Source organism: Chondrus crispus, genomic scaffold, assembly GCF_000350225.1.
Source record: "Chondrus crispus Stackhouse genomic scaffold, scaffold_47, whole genome shotgun sequence".
Taxonomy (NCBI): domain Eukaryota; phylum Rhodophyta; class Florideophyceae; order Gigartinales; family Gigartinaceae; genus Chondrus; species Chondrus crispus.
Genome location: NW_005179373.1, coordinates 326,015 through 337,122, shown reverse-complemented (window position 1 = coordinate 337,122; position 11,108 = coordinate 326,015). Strand labels below are relative to the sequence as shown.

Below are 11,108 nucleotides of genomic sequence, written 5' to 3'. Positions count from 1 at the left end.
GCCTCTACGCGTCCTCCCCGGCTTCCCCCGTCAACCCAAGGTCCTCGGGCCCCTCGTCCGTCAGCGGTAGCGCGGGTTCTTTCGATTGGACGGCCTCGCGCGGCTCGACCACGTTGATGCCCGTGGGAGCCTGCGCACGCGAATTTCGCCACGCGGTCGGCGGTTGGCGCTCGAACGGCGAACCCGGGCGGAGACCTTGACGGATCCGAAGCTTTTGATAATTGACCTCGCGGGCCTGCAAAAGCTTCGAACGCAGCGCGCTATCCGCCACCACAGGACATTGCTCCTGTCGGTGGGTCAGGTCCAGACAGAACCGACACGGCGGGGGTCCAGGTAATCCTTGGTTGAAGAACCGGACCCGCTGGTTCTGTACTGGCCTTCCGTACGGATGTGCGCGCGCGTCACCGTGGTGGGCGGGCGCCATCGGCGCGCCCGCCGGGGACGAGGCAGGTGACGGATGGTCGCTAGTCGGCGGCGAGCTAAGCGAGCTCGGCGTCGCCGACTGGCCCGTCACCGCCAGTATCTCCTCCGTTTCGGTTCTGCGCGCTGTCGGGAGTTCAGACAGGGACTCGACCGACAGCACGGGCCTTGTCCGCGCGTTGCGCGTGAATCTTCTCACCGAATCGGACGGTGCTTGAGGCGACGCGAGCGAGGTCGCCTGTCTTCGGGCCGAGCGGTGCGTCTCGCCTATCGCTTGGGCGTAGCGTGCCACCGCTTGGTAGTCCACGCCCGGATGCATCGCGAGATAATTCCGCACCTGCGCGCACGTCACTGGCAGAAGTCCCTCCACGAAAAGGGACTTCAAGCGCCTGTCCGAAAATACGGTTCCGCAGCGCAACGCCTTGTCCCACAACTGGTTACTGTACACCTCCTCCGTCATATGAGAGCTCTGACGGAAGGAGGTGACATCACCGACCGCTTCGGAAATAACTTCGTCAGTCGCGTACGTGCGCAATAAAAAGTTAACAACTTCCGCGTAGGTTTCGAGCATATCGCGCTGCTCCGCATCGACCGCCATGGTGTTCCCGTGTAGCCTGGACTGGAGCAGGGCGTGAGCCTGCCCAGTCACATAGGACTGGAAACACCATACGGCCGCGCCTTCGCTGACCCCGTTGTGGTCGCAGGCCATCTTGAAGCGCGCGAGAAATCCTAGCACCGCGATTGGATCTTGACCACCGAACGTGTGGGCTTTCAGCTGGACGTCCAACTTCTTCCGATATCGGTTAACTCGCCGCGCGGTACTCGCGTCGTAGCGCGCGCTGCGATTTTCCAGCCTATACGTGCGGTAGTCGACGGCCTTGGTGAACAGGTCGTTCAGCGGCCTGATCACCGGCAACCGTTTCGGATCCCGCCTCGGGGCAGACCGGCGGTCTCTGCCCCTGCGATGGCGGTCTCCTTCTCCGCCGGGGCTACTGTAGCCCTCCGGATCGGAGTCTTCTCGCCGGAACCGACGTCGGTCGCGCGCATTGCGGCCTCTGCGGTCGCTTCTGCGCGATCCGTCCGACTCGGTGTCCTCATCATCGGAGGGGTATCCACCTCCTCCGGCATCGCGGTATCGCGTATAGCGTCCTTCGCGGATATCATCGGAGGGGTAACCGACCCCTCCGGCATCGCGGTATCGCGCGTAGCGTCCGTGGCGGTTATCATCGGAGGGGTAACCGACCCCTCCGGCATCGCAGTATCGCGCGTAGCGTCCGTCGCGGTTCTTGCGCGTCGCCCTGTGGCGACGTCTTGTGTCTTCTTCTTCGGAGGGGTTTTCTGTACCCTCCGAGGTGTAGCCTTGAGCGCCGGGTGCGCTTCTTCTGCTCGACCGATACGGCTGTCGCTTTTCTGTCGCGAAGCGCCCCAGGCGGTTTCCTGTCCCGCGGGGGCCAGCCGTATCGGCGAGTACGGGAGGGCCATTTTCTGTGGGCCCTCCTGTAGCACCATAAATTGGTGGGAGGTAAATGGTCTTACCCTCCGGGTGAGGGGCCATTGTACCGATCCCGGGTGCGGCGCCGATCGGTTCAGCGTGCGTTAGAGTAGGATCCGGAGCGGTTGAGTCGCGCTGCTCGCGTGCGTCGACTCCTGCTCCGGCGAAGGTCGTGGCCAGACGATTGGCCACGGCGGAGCTGATCGCTCCCTTTAGAGCCGTACCGGACGGGGATTCTTCATCCACAGTGGTGAGCGCGGTCACCACCTCGCATTGGACTTGAGCGGGTAGAAGTTCGTCCAAAAGCGGTGGTATCGCGCTGCGTACGTGCGCGTCCACGAGCGCGGGCACCGTTCGGTCGAGGCATACGCGCGCTACCTGGGGGAGTTCCGTAGCGAGGAACTCCTCGACCCAGGCCTGGATGCGCGGCTGAATCGCGTCGACCATCCATTGGACGCGATTCTCGGTGCCTGCCGACACGGCCGGCGTAACATCCGATGCCGACGCTCGCGTGCGGCCCGGTCGCGGTGGCGGTCGCAGCAGGGCTTCCGGGTTTTCCACCCGGGGGCGCGGTGCGCCACTGCCACTGCGGGTGCTCAGACGCCCGGAGGCGGAGTCTCCCCCTTCTTCCGGTCGGTTCATCGTCGAATACGCTTCGCGATCGACGCGGTGATTTCTCAACCTTTTCCGTCCGTACGGTTCTGCGCGCGATCGAGCGACCACGCGTGCGGCTCAACCTCGAGAGTTAAGCCCTCCACAAGAGTACCAAATGTGGGATAACTCCTCTCCGCCTTGGGTTGGGTGAGAGGCGGAGGCTTTAGAGAGGGGGCACGCGGCGCGGACGCGACGCGCTAATTGAACCGATCGGACGAGCTCGCGAAAAGGGAGTGGCTCACTGGCCGGTTACGCGCAGTCGCCCCGTGGTGCGTGAACAGGAGCGACCGGTAACGGGTTAGAAGCCAGCGCGCGCGATAGACAACCGAAAACGGACGTACGTAGGCGCAAAAGGGACGGGGGCGAGCTTGCCCCCGTTTACTGGTGGGGACGGGTGCCAGGTCTTAACCCCGCAGAGGGACGCCTCGGACACCTGTCCCAGTACAGTAGTACAGTACCTGCCGCCTAGTGCGTACCGGGTACTGTACACAATTAAAAAACTAGCGCCATAATTGCTACTACCGCACGGACGCTGCTACTACACGTGTGCACTACTGTACACGCGTGTTGCTTACAGACTACCGCACGGACGACACGTGTGCTAACGCGCACACGTAACACGCGTAGACTACCGCTCGGACGACACGTGCACTACTGTACACGTACGCCAGATTACGACCGCTCGGCATGCGCGCGCGCTCGCTACACGTGGGCACAGCCGCCCACGTGTATACCGTATACGGCCGTCCGGTGACCTCCGCGCGCTCGCGCCGGTCATTATACTACAGACGGCAGCTTGTCTCTCATTTCTGAACGCGTTGTGAGACTTGACTTTCTTTTCTTTCCTTACCAAACTACTGATAAACGCAATGAATTTCTGCTCTGCGGGTATGTTATATCGTCCTGGATACATGGTTTTTAGTTTTTGGATCATCGGGCTCGCGCTCATTTTGCGTCCTCCCTCTTGGTCCCCGTCATCAAACCATCCTGTGAGTTCCGTTCGATACAATGACAAAGTATTGGCTCCAAGCGTGCTTCCATGCAACGGCCTTCCAGCCCATCGAGATAATATGCGACAGGCGGTTCTAGTGCTTTCCTCAATCTGCAGACCAACGAAGGCAGGGTGTATGTCTTTGGAGACATATGTCCCAATGTCAGACGTGTTGAGAATACTGAGTGCCATCCTTATCGCTCGAAAAAGAACAGATTGGGACCCCACAGCTCCAGTACATATCAAGTAATGTGCATCGAGTGCTTTGGTCCGTCGATAGAATTTGCCACACTTCGTGCACTGTAGCATAATTTCATCTAATTGTGCCTCCTCTGCATCACTGGTGTCGCTTTGCGGCTCATTGCGGAGCTCATTCTCAGCTTCTTCTATGTAATTTATGTTTCCTCTTCTTCTCCTCTTGCGAAAAAGTAATCTGATATGTGCCATAGTGTATACAGTAACTCCTGTCATGTTACTTTTGTATGACACGGACTCCGGCAAAGCTACTTCTTCAGTATCGGGGGCAAGATTGTCATCCTCTGTATCAATATCCTCTTGTCCTTCCTCTTCCGTACAGTTAGCTTCCCCAGGGCCAACTACTGTCTGCTTCCTCGAGTATTTTTGACCGAACACGTATGGAATTGACTGACGATTGGAAAGTTTATGGCATCCCGCATTCACTTCGTTTCCACTAAAGTTGGAATAGATAACCTCGTTCACACGTCCTAATTTCGCCAGCTTCCCATTACTTTGTGCATCAATCCATTCTTTCATATTCGAATATTTTCGATGAATGCATACTAACTCTGCAGTGCAGTTTGCAACTCCACCGAAGCTGTTTAAGGCACGAACTATATCGTTGCATTACAGAACCTGTTTATGTGCATCATTGATAATGCAAAGTGTGCATCCACAAGGCTTTTCCCTCTTTGTGTCTCGGAATGCACAAAACCACTCATAACTATGCCATGTTTTCTCGAGATAAAAGGACCCATCACAGGTACTAAGTCGTTCTGATAACACCTAGCATTGTCCGATAGGAGCGTGAAGGACTTGATCGTGGGAATTTCAATGACTAACCGGGATAGAATGGCGCCCAAGAGATTGCATATTGCCACTCTGTCTTGCTTCATGTCGTTACTGATGACGTGATCTAGAAGCATAGTATGTACTTCGTATGAGTCTGTAGAGGCTTGTTGCTCGACCGAGTCACAGTAAAATATAACTGCCCCGTGCCAAGATATGCCCTTTTTTCCAAAGAATTCCGTCGTCTTCTCCCTGTAACGTATAGGTTCGAACTTCATTTTGTAATCGACGAGTATTACAGCTTTGCACTTCGACCGGTCCCGAGAAAGACCCTCAAAAAGTTCAGCGATTCGCTGTTCCTGGTTTTTGCATCTCTGCTGGTGACCTAAGTACAGCATCACTTTGTTCTCTACCTCGTCGAGGGCCTCTATTATGTCCGCTTTCGGCGCATGCAGTGCCTGCTTGACATTCGAGATCACCTGAAAAGGAGCCATGCAGGCTGCACATTCACTCTGTCGCGAGCTCTCAAGAGGTCCAATTAAATCTCTGCTATTCTCCTGCGGCTCTAGAGCAAAAGAGCTGTCATGAAACGGATCAGAGTCTAAGTCAATGTGGTTTAGGTACGTGAATTTCAGGAACTCTTCGATGGCATCTGACTGAGCTTTGAGCTTTTCCCTCTCTGCTTCACTCCCTTCAGCACAGATTATCTCTCGGAGTGTGCGAAGGCTGTCGTAAACGAGTGCGCCGAGGACGTAGTCTACAGCCGATTTTCTCTTCTGCTGCGTGCGAGTCAAACTGTCAGACATTTGCAAAAAAACGGAACGACTCAATGGCCTTTCCCCGGTATTATTCTGTCTGGTATCATAAAACCAGGAAGTGTAGTCAGCATAAATCTTTTCGTTCGTTTTGCGCCTCATTACAGCCGGAAACTCCACCCATTCGTTGTCCAACCTCAACCGTTTCGTACCCCAGAAAAGCAACTGCACGTTTTCTGGACGAAACAGAAACCTCAAAGCCTGACTTATAACGTCCCCGTGGCGATTCGCTTTGGTATGAACGACCACGGGTAGTGCTCCAGCACACAGTAAATGATCCCAATCTTTCCTGGCTCTCTAAAATAATCTTGCCACTGCGCCACTTCTGGCTTTCTTTTTTGCCGTTTGGTCGAGGTTTTCTAAATGGGCAGTGGTTCATTTCCTATTTACGGCATCAGAAGCTCCTTTGCCCTCACGATTTTCAAGGTCCTCTTTTTGACTGCCTTGTGTGTTCGAGGTTGTGAAGACTTCAAAGCATTCGGTGCAATAAAGAGGGTCGTCAGCATCTTCAACGCTCAGTTTGAGTACTTTTTGGCAGCACAAGCTATGGACGCAGGCATTACAATGAGAACAATTATGACCTGTAGCAGTCCCTCTCTCGCCTTCTCCGTCCAATACCCAGCCCTGCACACGACACCTAAACAGATTATCAATATCACCAGGACACGTGAATTCACGTGGCTACCCATATATGGGCAGCCATGCGTGATGTGGCACTTGACACTTTACCTATAGGTAAAGTGTTGGTACGTCTCCTTCTCATTAACATGTGTAACATCGTAGCTAGGTTTCATCACTGCCTTAAGGACGCTTGGCGGCTGAACAGCATCACTTTGGTTCTTCCCAGAAAAGCCATGTCCCTCAAATTCAGGCTTTTCTGGTTCAATTTCTACACCGTGGGGCTCTTCTGGATCCGACACGCGAGATTCCTTCGTTCTTATTTTAGAATCATCAGCTTGTAGAACGCGATGGAATTCCGCCCCGCTCACAGAAGAACACAAAACTGCCTGAAGCGTCTTTTTCTCAATAGAGCCATTATTAGCAGCTTTGATCCCATCAGAAATGGCGCCCTGAAGTTTAGAGTTTTGCACATTTTGCTCCATAAAAGACCGGAAAAGGTTCTCAGAGTCACTCGGAAGAAAGGCTCGTGAAAGAGCCGCCAAACATTTAACCATCACAACGTGGAGTTTGCTTCTTTCTTGAAGTGTGATGTCTGTAAGCGTTGAAGTCAACGTGCGACTTGCAGGTAACAAAAATTTGGTCTCACGGCGATTTATTCCCAGAGTAGTAAGAATAGATGCGACTGTTCTAACGTCCAACTTAGAAATATTTTCTCGAGCTTGGCGAAATGAAGCTTGTGCTTGTTGTCGAATTTCGGTTCGTGCGGCGGCGGAGGCACGACGTCGACTTTGAATTTGCTGCTTCGGCGGCCTGCCGCGACCTCTTAGAGGTCCTCGGCAGGTACCGGAAGGACAGCGGGGGCAATTCCGGCATAGTTGGCATGCCCGCTGGCGATGGCCACAAGTGCCCATTACCATCAAAGAAATCTGGACAGCAATGTTCAATGTCAGGGAGGTCTGTCGGTGTGTGCTGGCAGCGAGAAGCGGGAGGCACGAGACCGTGAAAAGGACGTAGGGGGTGCAGGTGTCAAGGTTCGAAGAATTGTAGCAGCTGAGGTTCAATGTCAGGGAGGTCTGTCGGTGTGGGCTGGCAGTGACGAGCGGGAGGCACGAGACCGTGAACAGGACGTAGGGGCTGCAGGTGTCAGGGAGGACTGGTAGTGAGGAGCGGGAGGAACGAGACCGTGAACAGGACGTAGGGGGTGCAGGTGTCAGGGTTTGAAGAATTTTGGCAGCTGAGGTTCAATATCAGGTAGGTCTGTCGGTGTGGGCTGGCAGTGAGGAGGGCGAGGAAAGAGACCGTGAACAGGACGTAGGGGCTGCAGGCGTCAAGGTTTGAAGAATTGTGGCAGCTGAGGTTGGCTTGGCAAGTCGGGGGAGGGGATGGGGGACATGAAATCGCCATGTGTCAATTGCCCACTTTCATGAACCAGAACTGCCTCTGAAAAGACAGGATGGTTCAGTGAAACATCTCTTGCTTGGCAAAATGTCGCGAGAACTAAATTTTGATTATATTTTTCGAGTCCATTTTGGGTGAGATTTGGTTGTTACACCCCCTACAAGGAGGTTAACCAAGCGCCAGAGGGTCACCTTCCCAACCTTCAATCTCTAAAAAACTCGGCCCGTCCATTGGTGGAATCTCAAAGGAGCTTCTACCGTTGACAGATTCAACGAGCACCGAACCCGCAATTTTTTTGGATCCAGAGATGTCTCCTGAGATGTGCCCCTTTTTAAAAAAATTACGTGTTAAAATGTCAGCCGGGGATTGCAACTTCATTAAATTCTTATTCTTTCTGTATATTCACAACTGCCATCCCAATGTTTTGCAAGATGCTATTGCCGAGGGCATATACGTAAAAGAAATGGTGTCCAAACTAACCTTTATAACGGACAACCTTATTAAATCGAAACTTTATAAAGTTTCGATCTAATAAGGTTGTCCGTAAAGTCACGAAAACGAGACGCGGCGGCGTGTTTGCTCATATTTTCTAAACGCAAAGTTCTCAGACATCGCGTTTGGCAAAACTCAGATCATACGGAAAACTGGGGGCATGTGAGTTTTCCACGAACTTCACACCCGCCTGATCACAGCAGTGCCGGATCGACCCGTCTTGAAGGAAAACGAAGTGGGGTTTCCGCTCTTTCATCAGCTCAAACGAGTCTCAGACTGCACGGGTCGTATCGATATGCGTCATGGACGCCCCTATCGCTTCATCTGCGCAGAGTCCATCAACGGATCAAAGCGCAGGATCTGCCACAGATGCCGCCGAAGCAACCGCGAAAGATAGACAAGTAGAAGCTTCTAAATAGCGGTCCTCTCCAAACAGCCCCCCTCAGCCTGCCAAGAAGACGAAACACATCGCCATTTTGACTGAGAACCTTTCTAGCCTTGTAGCGAGCTACAAAATTCGCTTAAACAAGTATTCGCGGAGGTGCACGTGGTCCGTCGGGCGGCACAACGATGTACCATATTTGCGTTTGTTGCGGGCAGGCACCCTGCTGGAGGTCAGTTCGCAAAACCCGTGGCGGAATTTTTCAATCTCGGGTTCTCGGGTTTATAGTACATCCTGCGATTTTATGGGCAAATGAAAAAAAAAAAAAAAACAGCGCGTAATTTGACGGACAACCTTAATGTATCTATATATGTTTGCAAAAAAAAGCTGGCTTCATAAGGCAAATCGCTTGTCGTTTAAACACTTGAGCTCGGCTTACCGATGCGGCTCCACATAGGACACCTGTAGTGTTTCGACAGAAACGTTGTTGTCGACAAAGTCAGCCCCATTGCTTTCAGGATGCGACAATCCGTTCACCTGAGCTCTTGGCCATCGCGCTCTAATCACAAGCACTAGAGCGAATACGTCTACGCCTGGGACTGTAAAAATCGCAAGGAACGCAGTCGTCTTCGAGGCGAGATCGACACCACACGCTTGAAGGACTCCATTATAAAGATAGAGACCAAGCGCAAAGGCTCTCAAGCATGGAACTGCGACGAAGAGAAGCAATCCAGACGGAAAAGCCGAGACATTTTCGCGAACTGCTGGATCATCTGCAGATTACTTAAACCGGCAAGAACTTTCCTCATCGCAAAATTCGGCCGTGTCACATGGCGCCCCTACCGCGCCTGGAAAGCAACAAAGTCGATTCCCCTTCAAACGACAGTGATGCTACTGTCACATCATAATGTGTTTGACACCAGTCGCCGCATGAAAGTGATGACGAAGTGACTGTGCAGATGCAAGTAAGTACTCGCAGCGAATGCGCGATACGGGGAGAAAGAAGGCCAAGAGCCGATGGATATATCGTGAACGATCCCGAGTGAAGCAAAAAGGGTTACGACAGACCGCCGGACGAGCTTCTTAGGTCCGTGATCCATTGCGCAAGAAGTCTCTTTGCACGTCTTCGCGCATCTGTGTAGCTGCCGAGATCCGGTCTGAGCACCGGCATTTGAAATGAGGACGCCAAGGAAAAGTAGTAAAGTATTGCTGTCGTCTGCGGTTCGACTCAGTAAAAATGCAAAGACGGCGCAATTCGTCAAGCGTCTGTAGAGGGAATTGTTTTTTCCGCGACCGCATTTTCACCAGTGTCCACCTGCTTTGGGCCGTCTGTTGCTTCAACTTGCTCCCTTTCCTCGTCGTCATCTAGTTGAAGATCTATCTCTTCTTTGTTCTCGATGGTCTTCGCCAGGTCCCGTTCGAGGGCATCCCATGGATTTTCCAGGAATGACTTCTTAAAAAAGCGAAACCCTCGCTCAACCGGCGTCAACTTTGTCCCACTCCCTTGATATCCCCTGCCACCGCGACTACCACCACGACTACCACCGCGACCACGCCGTGCGCGCTTGAAATTTCTCCCTCGGCCTCGGCTAAATTGACCTCGACCTCGACCGTCCTGCGGGCCATGAGCCGGACTTCGGCCGGACTGCATAACTGTTCGCGCCTGTTGGAATGTGGGAGATGGATGTACAAATGTCAGGCGACGGAGCATTGGAAACGTGATGGTATTGCTGCAATGTACGATAAGAAGGAAATGCAAAGAAGTGCACGGAGAAAAGGCAGGACTCCGCGCAGAGTTGTTAGGAGATAAAAGCAATGAGATCTTCCGTCGCATTTGTGAATCAACATCGCAGACTGGGATGGCCTGAGGCCCGCAACGCCCATGGTTCCCAAAAATGCAGGAATTCTCCGTGTCCACGTGGCGCGAATGATTTATTATTGGGGTATGTCACCGAAGATGGACATTTTCCTTTATTATTTGCAAACGGTGATGAGGTAGCATACGATAAATGTGTTGTACAGTAAGATTTACCATCGCATGAAACCAATCAAACCTCATCCGAGACTTGATCTCCATGCCCTGGGTCCTTTGTTTAGTAGGCTCGCTCCAGGCCAAAGACAAAAAAACCCTCAGATGTGATCAATTGACCCCATATCATGATATGGCGGTCACTATTCACCTTCCTTTTGTTTTACATGAATAGGAATAGTACTCTCAGTAAAGTAACTAAGTGGTTTTCTGCGGCAGAGCACCAAATAGGCTGTGAAAGCTGCCCACCTTTCCCAGATGTTTTTAGAAGAATGACGAAGAAGCGCTCGGATCACGCTTGAAACTTTGTTTCTTTGATATCTCTGAAATCAAGTACTGTGCATAGTTTAATAACTCAATCCTGGTCTAGCTAGCTAGACGTCATTGAAGTCTTCGTCTTTTAGTGCTTTCGAAGCTGCTGTCTTGGTGATATGCAAGATGTTTCTGACTGGGGCAAATACGGTCTAGATATTGTGCCCCAAAATGACGTTCAGAATTTAATTTTCGCGCAGTCTCATCCTACAAAAGGGCTGGCCGCAAATCAAGCCGAGTGACCTCGTACAGTACGTACGTACAGTATGAGCCAAAGCGATGGTACCCTTGGTACTGTAGCAATAGCGAGATTGGAATTGCGAAAGACATCGTTGTTGTTTTCCGTCAGCGGCCACACACAGCCCTCCTTCGATTTGCTCAGACCGGCCCCGACACTGTTCTTGATTCAGCAGTGTAGCGTGTTTCGCCCAGGACGAGTATCCCAGATCGTCAAGACACGGGGGAGCGTGTTTGAC

General features: G+C 52.6%; 1 protein-coding gene; it reads right to left on the bottom strand.

Moving 5' to 3' along the window:
- Positions 1-8,632: 8,632 nt before the first annotated feature.
- Positions 8,633-9,391, bottom strand: CHC_T00006621001 (hypothetical protein). XM_005719188.1 is given in 2 exon segments: positions 8,633-9,193; positions 9,194-9,391. The coding sequence occupies 1 exon segment, from the start codon at positions 9,389-9,391 to the stop codon at positions 9,194-9,196; it is 198 nt and encodes a 65-aa protein (XP_005719245.1). The 3' UTR covers positions 8,633-9,193.
- Positions 9,392-11,108: the final 1,717 nt, after the last annotated feature.

What these genes read in the sequence shown, in the direction of transcription:
- CHC_T00006621001 (XM_005719188.1), bottom strand. Translation starts at nt 9,391, where the DNA reads ATGGATCACGGACCTAAGAAGCTCGTCCGGCGGTCTGTCGTAACCCTT.